This window comes from Bombus affinis, chromosome 9 (genome assembly GCF_024516045.1).
Source record: "Bombus affinis isolate iyBomAffi1 chromosome 9, iyBomAffi1.2, whole genome shotgun sequence".
Taxonomy (NCBI): Eukaryota; Metazoa; Arthropoda; class Insecta; order Hymenoptera; family Apidae; genus Bombus; species Bombus affinis.
The window spans coordinates 3,776,632-3,792,296 of NC_066352.1; the positions used below are offsets into that span (position 1 = coordinate 3,776,632).

A 15,665-nucleotide genomic window follows, 5' to 3' on the forward strand; every position below is an offset into this window, starting at 1 on the left:
TAATTAACTTTGATTTTTAATAAATAATTTTATTGTACGATTACATGATTCTATGTATACATATTTGCAACTGACTGACTACTTTAAAATATATATCTTCATTGCTTAAAATTTTGATTATTAGTTGTGTAATTTTTATCTATAACTGATTTAAAAGAATCGATGAAATATTACGATTTGACAACTAATTTGCTCATGAACTGCTACTTGGTTTCGAAGTTCTAATTAAAGACGGATGTCGTAAAACGTCACTGATAACGTACGAGCGTGCATATGTATATGTATGTACATATTATTACTCATATATGTCAAAAGGAATAATTTTAACTATAACTATTTATAATCACGTATATGTTATTTACGTATACCAATTTCCGTTATCATCTATTTCTAAGAGGTGACGCAAATGTTTCAATCCAGCCACGTACATTATTTAAAACGTCAAAAGTTATTTATCGTACAGCTCTTCCCTTTAATTTTATCATGTCGATAAAACAACTCAATATTATTTATTAACTGTATTTTACGATGCTATCAATGAATATAATAACATAGATGTAAAGAATCATTCCCTTTTGTAATTTTTTACTTTTGCTTCTCGCTATCGACAATATTTCCATTACGTAACATTATCTGTATGTAGAGTAAATAAATATCAAGCACCGGTAAATATAAGTTGATTCCCATAATCTTGTTTAAAAGTAACTGAAACACTTTATCGGTATTATTATCTGACCACTATGCTATCATTTATAAATTAAGTTTTGAGTGTTTTTAAAGAAAAATTAAAATTTTTTACTGATGTATATTAAAGTTATTTCTATATCATTTTTTATATTAGATTATACACATTTGAAAATTATTATTAAATTATACTTAGAAATCTTTAAGAATAGAAAATAATTAAATAAGAAGTTCAAATATCTCAAAGATTCTGTTATTTTTTTATTGAAAGATTATCTCATTTAATCACCGAAGATATTATGATGTCCCTGTAATACCTTCACGCATGAAATATGTTTTCCATATATGTATGTACCAAGGTGATTGGATAGCTTTTCGTAACAAAATTTCTTCGATACATTTTTATGGCAAGAGCACGAGTTAAGATCTATATTACAATATTTATAACATTAATACGTGGCATAAATCAATATAGTAACTAATAAAAAATTCTGAAAACAATAATTTCCTAAAATACAACTCACTGGGTAAGAAAATATAAAATAAGACTAGGATGAAATCTTTTACTTGTTTATTTATAATTAAGGTTCGCCGGATGACAAATCCGACAATCACAACGAGGTATATAACTTCCTTGATTTATACTTTAACGGTGAATTTAAAGACAAATCTCTCATTATCTACACATTCATACCTATGCGAACTCAAATCGTTGCACATACACGCACAAAATACACATCAGGAAGAAACGCGCTAATTCCCCATTCATTCGCTCATACATATGATCACGTGCGTTCATCGGAACTGTGATCTAACGTAATATTTGTAGTTGTGAACTAGTTAACATTTGTACAATATGTAGACATGACACGATACGCGATACCGTGCTTTCATTTTGTCCGGCTCTTATAGGGTGACATATTACAAAATCCACCTTTTACCGGATTTTTCTTCATATCAGTTCCGAAATCATAAACTGAATTATGCTCTACCGTTAAACCGAATACGCATGTGCATCCAATATGCATACAACAAATTTACACGCGCGTACAGCGTTTGTTACGTCGCTAACGATCGATAGTGATAAATAACTATATATGTACTTAATATATGCGGAGCGAATGTAAACCTACCATGTATCAATCGTATAAGAAACCCACGCACTCGCGTATATACTTTTACAACAAAGTCGATTTACTATCTCTCTTCAACCAAGTCGGCTAAATACTTTCAAACGCACAAAATGGCGATAATTCGTACAATTACAGAACTTAAATTTGAAAGTATACATATACATAATATATATAACTCAAGTAACGAACGCTACATTGTTGTTTCTACCTTAAACAAATACTCTCGTTCGTTGTGCAGAAAAAAATAAAAAAGAAGGAAATAAATGAGATCACTATCCTTCGAGTTGCGATGCTTCCGCGCGTAAAAAGGCGTTTTTATAATTCGTTGATTGATTTCTCAGATGATTTACTTAGTTAACTCCTCTAGTAGTAACTGGACCATAACAGCCCGATCAAATCGAGCAAAATTCTTTAACTAATATATCCTATATACTATAGGATACTTTTCGTTCATACGCGTGCTCTTTCTCGTATTTCACGCCATTAAAAAAATCTATAATCATAACTATACATAAACATATATAACGGAGGTAACACATGAACTTAAATAAGCATTAAATTATTGGATGCTGAATTATTATGCTAACCGATTCACATTAGATCGCACATTAAGTTGCTACTTCTTTTCATTTTTAAATACCTAATTCAAATTAACTACCAGATTACTTTCTATAATTACAAAAAAGATAATAAACTATCAAAGCAAACAGAAAATTATAAATGTTTTTGTATAAAAAAGAGAACAAATAGGTTGCAAACGATTTCGGTAAATTTCAATTTGTCAATCACTACTTCCAGAACCTCATCTTTCTAGTACCCTGGACGCGAGAGCAGCACTCAGGAACTCTTCCTTTTATCTTTTTTCGTTTATTCAAAGAGGGACAAGAATCGCAGTTTTGAAAAAAGATCGGTGAACCTTGTTGTCATGTAAATCGAATCCGAGGGCTCGAATCGAAGCAGCCATGTCTTCCACGTAAGCCTCGTGAGTCGTCGATACAGGCGAACTTAGCCGAATTTACACGATCCGTGCGTGTGAAACTACTTCGGATAACAACATACCATATTTACAAACACGGCCATGTAAGGCCGTAAGTTCTTGGCTAATTATGTTTACCTCGTTGTACTTTCTTTCGATACGAGCCACACACATATTTCGCTTAACAGGAGAATATGTTCTCGCCTGATAACCCTTTTTTTCTCATGTATGCACATACACAATATATACACACACGCACACACATATATATATACACACACGAGGTATACCAAATGTATAACCGTGGAAAGATACACCAAGGAACAAGAATGACTGTTTTAATAAAGGACACCGAACTTTTTTCACTTTTGTGTAGTCTAGACACCACAAAAATCTGTTTAAATCTCCTTAAATTCCATATACCGGTCTCGTATACCGGCCGCACTATAATTCATTTTCACAGCTCAAGTGGTTTGTACACCGGTGGTAACTGTTCGTCCTCCGAATCGTAGAAGTACGGTTTTCTTCGATAAACTGTCGACGATTGTTCATCATCTTCCTCCTCCTCGGAATTATCCAGGTCGACGAGATTCGCTTGAAGTCTCTTCACAGCCTCTTTTATCAAACCACCTTCTCTGAGCAATTCTTGTAAAAGCTCATACGGGTCGTCGTCTCTCGTTGTCGGCCTTTTGTGATGGTGATGATGATGAGTTAAGTGATGACGATGATCGTGACCACCGGTGTTCTTCATGCCGCACATCTCACAGCTACTAGGATCTGCCCAAGACCTCGAAGGTATTTGATATGGTGATGGTCGGTTTTTCTGACTGATGCTAGATTTAGCTTTCAAACTGGATAGTCGAAGGTTCTCTTTGATTTGAGAGACAAGAAGATCGACGTCGCGAGAGAGGAAGTCTTGCGTCGTGTTGGGCACTACCTCGATCAAGTAGGTTGTTTCTTCGGCGCTCGGCATGGCGTAGGTTACTTTCCCCCGTTCACCGGCTACGAGAACAAAAGGACAATGGCACGAATGCCGTGTTTACACCTCCACGTCTGCGATACTGGCGAGCAGCGGCTACAATAAAGCCGCGCTCTCGGCCAACGTGTTATTGTCCTCTCTCTTTCTTTCCCTTTCTCCTTCTCTCTTTTTTTCCTTTCCTTTCGTAAGCAGGCAGAAGGTTCTTCACATTGCACACATCAATACACAAGAAAAATACTTTCCTAGCTTACTGTTTCCGTTTCTTTTTTTTTTTATTTTAATTGTTTCTTAAATATATTGTAATTTTTTTGTCAGAGGAAAATAAACCCGTCTTTGAATGATATAGGTAACCGAATTGATTAAACGTGCCTAGCTTTCCCAGTTAAAGGTGCACTTGATGTTTACGAACATATTTAGAAACGTTTGTGTAAACATAGATGGCCTAAACTAGCAGTCGCGTCTCGTAATCGCATGGAACGCGTGATTCACTGTGTAAATACGCACCATCTATCCTACCCCCTCCTCTGCAAGCCTTTCCTTTTCTCGAATGTTGAACGAATCATCAAGTTTTGCTCGTGCTTTAGTTCGAAGAATTGAATGAACACATTCTCATCGGACACATATATTGGCGTAGTCGACCACACACACGCAACGCGGTGGTTTTAAATTCGTTTGAACGTATATACACGAAAATGTTCTTCTTTGTCTATCTCTTTCTTAAATAACTCGATTGGAGTTATTTCAACGTCAACATCGTCTCTTTCTTGATCGTGTTACATTTCGATTCGAGCACACGTTGCACAATAATACACGTTTTGACGCAAGTCTGGCTCCGGCTCTCACACAGCGTGTACGGTTTGGAATCTAGAAATCCACTGGCGATTGCAATACCTCCAACAAATAATTGTTTTCGAATAATAAAAGGTTGAAAGTTTACAATTTTGAGTAATTTGTAAGTATAGAGATTAAAAAGGGCACGGCAACGTTCCCTAGAGCTAAAGCGAGCGACCGCTCATCCGTTAGCCACAAATCTTCTACTCTTATTATTGTTTTGGTTCTGACGCGCATGCGCACTTTCCCCCACACTCGTGTAAACAAACCGTTAACTCGTGAGCTCTAGCGAATCGATAATATCTTTACCACTTCCTTGTTGCACGGTGTCCCCTGCACCCCCCAGAAAACCGTGTGTAAGTGTATATACATATAAGCCTATAAGGTGAAATGATTTCACTTCGTAAATTTTTCGCAACGTATCGTTCAGATTCGAGCTAAGCATGAATTTCGGTGGAAGAAACACGTACACACACATCATTGATTCGTTGCATAGACATATGAAATATAGACCGCCATGCTTTATGAAGAGTGTGGTTCTCGTTAAAAAAGAGATAGAGATATATTACGTGGTTTCTTTTTCTCTTTTTAATAGATATTTGTGTTTAATACATAGAAAAGGAAGGAGAGACCTTGTTATTTATCTCTATTTCTTTTTCCACAAAGGCCATTTTCTCAACACAGCATCTGCGGTCTATACTTCTCAAGTCTATGGTTTATTGCATGTATGTATGTATGTAAGTTGTATGTTGCTCCTGAAGCGCTTCAGCTTCGGTGAAATAGAAGGATCAGGGGTCGCAGGGCAAAGGGAGGGAGAGGCTGCAATGTACGGATCAAGGTTACACTCGAGTCCGTGTTAATCTACGTCATCCTTTGCCAAGTTTATGGTGCGTGCGCATACGCGCGTGTACTCGATTTCCACTTGCGATATATGTGTTTACGTAAGCATTTATCGGCAACCAGCAAATCATTCATTAGATCTAATCCGCGAAACAACGTAACCTGTTGTGCATCTACTTTCGCAAATTTTCTTCTAATTGGTTAAAAAAATGACGAAATCATAGGAAAGATTTCATATACACACACATTCGTTGATTGCATCATCACGAATATGTATTGGCTCTTGTTACATGTATGATTATTTACTTAACATATGTATCGCAACTATCGCGAATTTGAAAGGAATGACATTTTCTTCTAATATATCTGCTAGTTTTATTTAGAGATTAGGCGATACAATGTTTCTTTAAGTATCAATACCAATAAAAGATTGTTTATTTGAATGCGTGGATCAAAATGATGATGTCGGTTGTGATATAACGTTCGGTAAAAATAGCTTGTAATTTTTGTTATGAAAGGTGGGTTAGTCGGTAATAAATAGACTAACCTCTCTTTTTATGAAATCAATATTTATCAATTGAAAACTCATTCATCAATTTTTGCTATATTTTATATTTTTGATCTGCTGTTGCATAATTCAGTTTTTACTATTTGAAGCTTTTTATGTACAAATTTACTGAATAATATCATTAATAAAATTTTATGAATTTTTGTTAAATGAAATAACACCAAATGTATTGAATTTGTGATAATAATTTTCAATTGATGTCAATTTAATATTCGATTCACGTACTCCATGTATGAGTAAAAGTAAAAAATATATGTATGTATTTTTATATTTTTTAATGCGCTTTTCTTTTTTTTTACAATGTTCTAGAATTAAGTAGATGGCGCCATCTTAACTTTGTAGTTACGGATCAGCTGATCGAGTGAAATATTGATGCTTATGTACTCTCAGTTGACTACCATTTCATTTGATTGTTTTCAACGAAAAGTTGTCACTCATTGGATCATAAACAGAGAAACAAACGAGGTTTAAACGAACCCGATCTATTATAATAACTATGTTCGGTCGTGTGTTTATGTCAAATTTTCGTAATATTTCGGTAGGTACAAACACACTTCTCATATAAGTGTATGTTTACTATTGAGCAAATTGTTCTATAATTGAAGAAACTTTATGATAGCTACCATTCCCTCTTAACATGCCAAAATCAGCTCGTTAAATACTTATTATTCGCGTTTGAAGAAATTCCTAATATCCATATTTTCTTATTTCCTTTCGCTTCAAAAGAAAGAAATAAAAAACTCTTGAAGAATGCGTAAGATGAATAAAATGAAAGTTTTGCAGCTTCTATCGAGAGTATGGAATGGACCCAACAGGGCATTGGCTGGTAGAAATGCTGAACAAAAAATGATATCAATTCTAAGAAACAAATTTCCTCAAGCTAAACTTATAGAAGTTAATGATGTCTCAGGTAAAATGATTAAGAAAAAGAAGTAAATTATGGTATATTTTTATTGCGACAATGTAATGGAATATGTAATAGAACGCTGATGCTTTTTAAAAAGAATTATCTTGATCATTATTAAGGAATAATTATTTAAGAGTGATTTGTCTAATATAGAAATTTGAAAGAATTTCATTCATTTAAGATTCTATATTATTTATTTTTAATTTAATATTTTTGATTAAAAAATAGCTTGCTTATAAAAATTTTAAAGATATTCTTTTTATCTTTTAAATTTTTTTAAAGCTTGAAGGAATGTTTATATTTTATTATTGTAGGAGGATGTGGTGCAATGTTTGAAATAAATGTTATTGCACCAGAATTCAAAGGATTGAACACTATTAAGCAGCATCGATTAATTAATGATGTAAGAAACATTATTGAAAAGATATTGTTGCACCATTGAATTTTTTTTTATTGCAATTATTTCCACAGGCCCTTAAAGAAGAGATTAAGGATATGCATGGAGTAAGAATATATACAAGCGTTCCTGAAGCTTAGATTATTTGTTATTTTTTACAAAACTATAAACTATAAAACTATCTACTTATATCATGTAGATGTATGACTGAACTGTATAAAGTTTTGTAAATTTTGCATATAAATATTTATATATATATATAGCAATATTTGTGTTCACATATATATAAAATTCAATGTTTATTTAAAGGTTTTGAATAATATGAATCATCTATATGCATAATAAAAATGTGTACAATAAATGACTAACATAATTAAATAGATTTTATTTTTCTATATATTATTTTACCCATTCATTCAATTTTATAAAACTTGATATTTTGTACCTATCATGTTATCTTAAATAAAGATTTTCTTATAAAATATAAAATATTAAAAATAACATATTATATTATTACAATTATAAAATAACAAACTTTATTATTTTTAAATATGTTAAACTGTCAATTGGCTTTAAATAAGAAAGAATGTCCGAAGTACTATAATTTATCATCTAACAAGGTTTCGAGTTTAGTAGTAAGTTTAATCAAAGTTAACACGGCGACATCATGCGGATTCAATCGGCAATTCCAAGTCGGAAGGTTTAAAGTTCACCAATAATTGAAACAAAGTATGTACTTGTAATATATTTTTTAAAATAACAATGTTATTAATTGGACCATTAAAGTAACGAACATAATTTTATTTTCTAACGAACTTTAATCTAATTATCTAGTCTTAGATATTACTGATAAATTTTCTTTTTACTTGAAGAAATGCATTATCCCAGATAAAACTTGGATAGTTTATTAATCAGGAATAACCATTCAGATTGCAAACATCATCATGAATTATTTAATAGGGGATACGGAACGACTTATTACCAATGATATGTTATTATGCACTGCACCTAGTCCTTCGTCTATTCCTAATGCTGAAAATGCTCGATCAGGTATTGTGTTTATTATTTTACTTTATAATACAGTTTCTAATTTTTCTTCAAACATAAATAAGACACATCTGTCATTGATTTTTTCTAATAATTTTAATTTATCTACTATGTATATGTCAAAATAATGTTCGATAGTAAATTTTGCTTTTATATTTAAGCATTTAAGGAAATGAAATGTATTGTATATTTTTTATTAATTGTTTGTAATATTTGCAGGGACCAGCATATTAAGTACAATTTTTCTAATTGTGAATGCTACCTTAGGAGCTGGTCTTTTAAATTTCCCACAAGCCTTTGATAGAGCTGGAGGATTAGTCAGTTCTATTAACGTGCAACTTGTTGCACTCATCTTTATTATTGCTACACTTGTCATTCTAGCCAATTGTAGTGACATTACAAATACCTGCACTATGCAAGATATGTTTGCTAATTTTTATGGACAAAAATCATTGTTTCTATGTGCACTTTGTATTGTGATATATAGTTTTGGATGTTGCTTAACATTTTTAATAATTATTGGTGACCAGTTTGATAGAATTCTGGCAACATACTATGGACTTGATTATTGTTATACATGGTAAATGAAAGTATATATTGGAATATTTTTGTATTAATATTATTGTTTTCTATTAACCAGTTTAATATTTTAGGTATATGTCCAGAACATTTGTCACAACTGTGACGTGTAGTTTATTTATACTGCCTTTATGCTTTTTTAAAGGATTGGATGTTCTAAGCTATGCTAGTTCTATTGGTTGCATAACTATTTTATATGTAATAGCATTAATAGTCTATAAATATTTTACAAATACTGTGTATCCTATTAATTCTATGAAAATATGGCCAGACAACGAATATGAGGCACTTCAAATAATTCCAATAATTTGTTTCGCATACCAGGTATCCTATTTTTAAGAATGTTGTGGTTTTAACTCATTGCTTCACTCTTACAAATGATTTTTATATTTGCAGAGTCATATGACAGCAATACCAATGTATGCTTGTATGAAAGAACGCAATCTTAAAAAATTTACATTATGTGCTATAATAAGCATGATTATTTGTTTTACTGCTTACACAGTAGTTGGTATTTTTGGATATGCGACATTTGGTGCTGGAAAAGTGCCCAGTGATATTCTTCAAGGCTATGCAGACAAAAGTATAATTCTCACTTTAGGGATTATATTCATAGCAATCAAAAATTTTACTACATATCCAATTGTCTTGTATTGTGGCCGTGATGCGCTCTTAAGTCTTTTAGGAATGGACAGTAATTCTATTAAATTTAGAGTTTTTATTACATTGATCTGGTATATACTGTCTTTAGTAATTGCGGTACTAGTACCAGATATTTCACCAGTTATTAATTTTTTGGGCGCATTGTCAGCAGCTTTTATGTTTATCTTCCCAGGAATTTGCCTATTTCAGAGTACACTTTTGAAAGATTCAGAACTACATTTAAATAAAGATCGACTGTTAATATTTTTTGCAATTTTCATTACTGCGCTTGGTGTGTTTATATCTGGTGTTGTACTTACAGAAGCAACAGAAGATTTGAATATAAAACCTAACAAAAGTTCATTAGTAACTGGATTTAGACAGTTAAAAAAAAATCTATGTACTTAGTATATCTTATATGATTTGAGGTTTTAAAATATTTTACACAAGAAAAATTTGTGTAAACTACTAATAAGAAAAAAAAAATGTTATAAATGCTTGTATAATAATTTTATCATAATGTCCTGTGATTTATAACTGTTATAATTTAGCTAAATATTTTAATATTCCTTGATATATTTTAATTATAATAGGAAACAGGAAAGACTGATACATATGCAAATATAATGGTATGTTTGTTATATTATGGCAGAAAATCTATATAAAGACTAAAATTTATAATTTTTTATTTTTGTACTGCATTCATAAATCTTTAAGATAGAGTGATACAAAAAAATATTAAATAAATAAAATTTTACATAACATTTTATACAATTTGTTTACTTTTCTTCAGAATCTATCTTATCATAGTCTTTACAAGAAATTTATTTTTATAATTACTTTCATGATTATGTTATATCGTCAACACGATTTCATGGATTATTTCGAGGACGTAATTACACTACTAAAATCGTGTAACACGTTACTAGAAAGGTCTATGACTTTCTCGATTCTAACTTTACAAAAAAAACATAATCTACTGTTTAAGAGATGTCGGTCGATACAAATACGACATGTTTGATGATTACAAGGTTTAAAAGTTACTGCTATAGGTTGTGCATAGCATATTGTGCAAATATCACCATTATCGCTTGAAATTTTTGAGTTTGGTAAAATAGCACGACACTCGTCTAAATATTCTATCATACCTTTCACTTTTTCAATTTCTTCTTCCGTTACGTCATTTTTATCTACAAAAATTTAATTTAGAAAAAGTTGTGCGCTAATTTTTTATATATCATACTATATATTTATTTATACTTACAATTTGAAAAAGAAAATCTTTTTATATTTCCTCCTTGCTTATCTTCAACTTTTGAATCTCCTAACAAGAAATAAAGAGTGCTCATTTGAAAACTCGGCTCTATCAATAGGGTTTGAGTAATCCTTGGTACTTCTGCTATGGATTTTGCTAATAAAATTCATATTTTTCTTACGTTGAATTCTGTCTATATACCTTCTTTACTTGTAATTAAAAACGATACTTACATTTAGAGTTGATCATATCATCATTCAGTAATGCCAACAAAATACCTGTAACTGCTGCTAATATAGGGTAGTGATCCACCGACTCTAAATCTGGGATTTCCAATAACACAACATGTTGGAAGCAACTAGTTTGTGAACTAATTCTATTTAAAATTTGACAAAGTAACTAAAAATAACAATGTAATGATAATTATATGTTAAGTAAAGTATAAAGACATTAATAGCATAGAAACATGTACTTGGCACAATCTAAACAACAGATTTTCACTGAAAGACTGTGGTAAATTATTGAAGATATCCGGAACGACAGTGATGATCATTTCCAAAACTCTCAATAGCGAAATCGTTAAGTCGAAACATGTGGCGCAAATTTTTAGCTGTCTAGATTCAATGAAAACTCTTTCGGGCCTGCATGAAACATTATGAATCTCTTGAACCATTCCAATAAACTCGGAGAAAGTCCAGTTCAGCAAATTCAGTAAAGAATCTAAGAACGCTGTCGTGTCTTGAGGATTTTTCAATAATACATCCCTTACATGGCCTTGGTACACAATGGACGGACATGGCTCTAAAGAACAGAGACTAGTAAGCTCGTTGATTGTCCAATTTTTAAGGCATTTACTGAAAACAACAATTACGTACTTCTAGGTTGAGAAATTGATTCTTCTTGATATAATTTTGGTCCGACTCTTTTCAAAAGATGTGGGCTTCTTTTATATCGAAAGGCAAAGCCATTACCTTGCCAAAATCTGACTAAAATCCAATTTGACTCTGCCCATGCCCTTTTTTCGTATGATTTCAATAAATTCGTGACAAGTTTTATTCGACTCTCTTCTGGTACACTTTCCATAGCTTCTAATGTAAGTGGATTGAACACGAATCCAGCTAGCGTCAAAAGTAACGTACTCTTAGAATCTACGTTTACTATACGAGAGTCCATAAAATGATCACAAAGAAATTTAGCTATGTTCAAAAACATTTGTTGGTAATCTGGAATTTGTTCAATATGTGCTGTTGGATGCATATGACTTCGTAAACCAACACACAAGTCGGTTAATGCTTCTACGTAAAAATCCGGGACAAAACTAAACATGTTTCCTTCTAAGCTGGCGTTCGTCAAAGTCAACGTGACCACTTTTAGAAGCCATGCTAGTTGTGATTGTTTCTCCTTTGAATAAACAGCAGCACGAATCCACGCCATATGTCTTCCCTGTTCTATTAACTTAGCATTGAAAACGTTAATGGATCTGAGTAATTCTTGCTCGATTGACACAGATTCAAGCTTCTCTTTCTGTTTAACTTCTTCTAGTCGTATTTTTATATTTTGATTGGCAGAAATATATTCTAACATGCTATTCCTAAGAAGAGCCGCTTTTTCCAATGGCTTCTTTGCTACTAGATGGTAAAATAAAATAATACTATCGAGTAATTCAAGCAAAGATGTAGTTGGATCTGCAGTATTCATGGGTAATGATGTATCAAGGATTATTGATCTTCCTTGATCTAGTGAATTCATGTTGTTCATTCGAACAAGTGCCATCCTATATGAATGAGATGTTTCTTGAGTTTGATCCATTGTAACAATTGTTTGGTGTTCAGACCCTAACAGTTGTATTAGTTCACCTCTGTGCATCTTGTTCAAATGAGACACTAATCCACCCAGTCTTTCGATTCTGGAGTAGTCGATCGATCCATCGTAAAATACCCTGTTCATTCCAATTTATAAAAAAAAAGATGTTATTAATATTGAAAGTATATTGAATAAAATTTTACCTGGAAGGCACATAAACAGGTGATGTTCTAACTTCGGCATCCCATAAAATTTTGAATGCGATCAGAAGTCGATAAATACAACAAAGAGTAATCGGTGTCGGATTCTGAAGTTATTGATTATTATCTGTAGAAATACTGACCAAAGACATAATGCTAAACAAAATAGTTTAATTATCGAAAGTTTAATAGTCCATTACTTACACTACTTGCTATAGGAACAAAACGCTTAAATTTTCTTAAAAATATAGTTCTTGAAGTTGGTCTTCTTTCATTACCATCAGAATTGTCAAGAAGAATTATTAAAAGTTGTACTTGTAATGTTTCTAGTTCTGTAAAATACAAATTATAAATAAAAAATATTAAAAATTATACAACAAAAACGCTTAAAATTGACTGTACCAGAGATTGTAGTTTTAATTTGTTGACAAGCTTCTAAGTAACTTTCTTTATTAGCTTCAACTGTTAAATCTACAGGATCTGTTTCCCACCATACATTACTAACTATGTCAATCAATCCTTTTTTATCTGGTGGTTTAACATTCAAAAAATTTGGAAGCCTTACTTTATCAAAGAGTAAATGTTGCAATAAATACTGACGCGTTAATACATGTTGACAAAGTTTTGTTAGAAGAAGCACGTTCTTACACTGATCAGAATATTCAACTAAGTAAGATACATGTCTGAATGCAGACAGTAAAAAAACGACAATAGTTTCTAAACATATCCTGAGTTCATGCTCTTCAAGAAATGTCCATAATAAATCTAAACATGTTGACAATAAAGAAGTTTCTGTTTCCGAAAGATGTCTTATAAAAGGAACTACAATATATTCCGTAACATAGGGTATTGAAACTAAAGGTCCTATATGTTTTAAAACGCAATTTGAAAGACACATTAAATAGGTCTGTACATTCATATCTTCATTATGTAACTTTTCTTTGTGTATAATCTCTTTGCTTATATCACTCTCTTTGTTCATATTTTGTCTTGTATCTATCTGTTCTATTATTTTCAAAAACCATTTGAATAAAAGTACAGCTTGATGTATTTCTTGTTTTGGAATTGCTTGTAATGGCTCATATCCTTCTAAAGGATAGTGCATTGGTGTGGATCCAAAATTGGCTGTTAAACCTTCTTTTAGTGCAAGACTTACTGTTGGAAAATATGCAAAACCAGCACCCATTGATATATTTTCAAAAGCTCGTCCAAGACATCTACCATTTCTATAAAAATCAACATTTCCATTTTCTAAGTCTAACGCACATCCAATAATGTCTCCTGTATGCCATGGTTCTCCATATGTAAACGTAGCTGCATTCCATTTTCTAACACGGTTTCCATCATAAGCATATGAATTAATGGTATCTCCTAATAAAGATACATTCTATAAGATAGAGTTAAATTCTTAAATTATATTATCAGAAATATCAACATACCAACACCAGATCCTTGAGTGAATGTACAATTAACTGTACTCCAACCAATTTGCATGAGACCTTTGGTTCTAAGTTGAACTTCGTACATCCATTTTCCTTGATATACCGCTGTATTTGCTCTTATTGTGCTAAAAGTACTTTTGCTATTAAGAGTAAGCTTATCAGGAGAAATTGTGAATAATCCTAGACGTGATGTTATGTCAAATCTGACAACATTTGGTCCAATTCTGCCAATTCTTTTGTCTTCTACATTTTTCTCTGGAGCATCTTTTAAAAGAGCACTTTCAATGTACCTATTTGTTGAATCTAAACTATGAGCTATCCTAAAATGTTAATGCATATATTTCAAAAACTATTAATTATGATAAATTAATACATGAATAAATCGATCGAGTAGTAAAAATACCTTGAAGATTTTTCACTTTCATTGCTAGATTTTCTATCAGTAGATTCTAAGAATATATCTGACCCAAAAATGTCTCTTACTATTTCATCAATTTCCATGTTTGAAAATATTTATCGTGTATTGGCATTGAAACCATTAAACTGGAATAAGTTCAAGTATGAAATACAAGAATTAACATTGTGTTTTTAATAACTTTTCGAAGCTGTAATTATCAAAAACTAACCACATTTTTTTTACCGAAGGGAAAACCGAGAGGGACACATAATATCAAAAACGAAACAATTGAATCTGATAAAAGTATGAGGACGTGAATGTTAATACTTGATACGTGATTTGTTGAGAAATTCTTTCAAGCTTAGCGTTAATAAACATGCATACGCAATGAATACAATCTCATCTTTACCTTTTCGCAAAGAACACGTATGTAGTTATATACAAAAGCTGACATCAGCTGATTTATCAGCCGTCCTTATGTATTTAATTATGTATTCTCATTGACCATTAGTTACTTACTCATTAGATGTAAATACTGTATTTCTCCATTTAAATTTCGTGCGCTCTATAAGCATCGATGCACAGGAAATTGTAGTTTTGATACGTTTTTTTACATTTAACAAAGAAAATCTTATGTAAATGTTCATTTAAGTTATTGCATTCAACGTGCAGGATACTTGTAAAAGGCCTGCCAAAAATAAATGATTTGTTACCTGTTTTTCTACATTTTTCACTAGTTTTATAAATATTTTTATTTCAAGTTAGCTTTCAATGATCATCTAATGGTTCTTGATTGCACTGGAGCAAGTAACTGGAAAAGTTATTTTTCCAGTTATCATTTTTTCAAAAATTATTTTTATCAGGAAAAATAATTCGAGTAATATTAAAAAATTATAGACATGTTAAATTTCTTCCAAAGTGACGCATAAATTTTCTTTAAAATTGCAGTCATAATTCAATGTTATCATCAAACTAAAATTCAGGG

At 31.6% G+C, this 15,665-nt stretch overlaps 4 protein-coding genes and 1 long non-coding RNA gene across 12 annotated transcripts; 3 read left to right on the forward strand and 2 right to left on the reverse strand.

Moving 5' to 3' along the window:
* Positions 1 to 1,238: 1,238 nt before the first annotated feature.
* On the reverse strand, positions 1,239 to 4,074 carry LOC126920053 (GSK-3-binding protein-like). Its single transcript, XM_050729944.1, has one exon. It carries the CDS (start codon positions 3,764 to 3,766, stop codon positions 3,251 to 3,253), a length of 516 nt encoding a protein of 171 aa, XP_050585901.1. The 5' UTR covers positions 3,767 to 4,074; the 3' UTR covers positions 1,239 to 3,250.
* A 507-nt stretch (positions 4,075 to 4,581) lies between these two features.
* Positions 4,582 to 7,693, forward strand: LOC126920056 (bolA-like protein 3). 5 transcript variants are annotated; one of them, XM_050729948.1, is made up of 5 exons: positions 4,582 to 4,724; positions 6,321 to 6,549; positions 6,795 to 6,921; positions 7,233 to 7,321; positions 7,390 to 7,693. In XM_050729948.1, exons 2-5 carry the CDS (start codon positions 6,508 to 6,510, stop codon positions 7,453 to 7,455), a joined length of 324 nt encoding a protein of 107 aa, XP_050585905.1. In that variant the 5' UTR covers positions 4,582 to 4,724; positions 6,321 to 6,507; the 3' UTR covers positions 7,456 to 7,693. The 5 variants fall into 5 exon arrangements, with proteins under 5 accessions (XP_050585905.1, XP_050585904.1, XP_050585903.1 ...); XM_050729947.1 differs by lacking the exon at positions 4,582 to 4,724 and adding an exon at positions 4,825 to 4,959; XM_050729946.1 differs by lacking the exon at positions 4,582 to 4,724 and adding an exon at positions 5,396 to 5,544.
* Positions 7,694 to 7,943: 250 nt separating this feature from the next.
* On the forward strand, positions 7,944 to 10,357 carry LOC126920048 (putative sodium-coupled neutral amino acid transporter 7). 3 transcript variants are annotated; one of them, XM_050729931.1, is made up of 5 exons: positions 7,944 to 8,044; positions 8,188 to 8,365; positions 8,582 to 8,942; positions 9,016 to 9,265; positions 9,338 to 10,357. In XM_050729931.1, the coding sequence occupies exons 2-5, from the start codon at positions 8,260 to 8,262 to the stop codon at positions 9,989 to 9,991; spliced, it is 1,371 nt and encodes a 456-aa protein (XP_050585888.1). In that variant the 5' UTR covers positions 7,944 to 8,044; positions 8,188 to 8,259; the 3' UTR covers positions 9,992 to 10,357. The 3 variants fall into 3 exon arrangements, with proteins under 3 accessions (XP_050585888.1, XP_050585889.1, XP_050585887.1); XM_050729932.1 differs by having other exon boundaries at positions 8,011 to 8,100; XM_050729930.1 differs by lacking the exon at positions 7,944 to 8,044 and having other exon boundaries at positions 8,051 to 8,365.
* LOC126920038 (E3 ubiquitin-protein ligase RNF123-like) lies at positions 10,246 to 15,347 on the reverse strand. 2 transcript variants are annotated; one of them, XM_050729907.1, is made up of 11 exons: positions 15,200 to 15,347; positions 14,687 to 14,826; positions 14,281 to 14,603; positions 13,244 to 14,212; positions 13,046 to 13,173; positions 12,845 to 12,948; positions 11,714 to 12,777; positions 11,311 to 11,639; positions 11,072 to 11,237; positions 10,848 to 10,994; positions 10,246 to 10,773 (listed from the first exon to the last, which is right to left on the reverse strand). In XM_050729907.1, exons 2-11 carry the CDS (start codon positions 14,782 to 14,784, stop codon positions 10,463 to 10,465), a joined length of 3,639 nt encoding a protein of 1,212 aa, XP_050585864.1. In that variant the 5' UTR covers positions 14,785 to 14,826; positions 15,200 to 15,347; the 3' UTR covers positions 10,246 to 10,462. The 2 variants fall into 2 exon arrangements, with proteins under 2 accessions (XP_050585864.1, XP_050585863.1); XM_050729906.1 differs by having other exon boundaries at positions 15,090 to 15,242.
* On the forward strand, positions 14,714 to 15,072 carry LOC126920059 (uncharacterized). Its single transcript, XR_007711877.1, has 2 exons — positions 14,714 to 14,841; positions 14,929 to 15,072. It is a non-coding gene; the product is annotated as an uncharacterized LOC126920059 (long non-coding RNA).
* Positions 15,348 to 15,665: the final 318 nt, after the last annotated feature.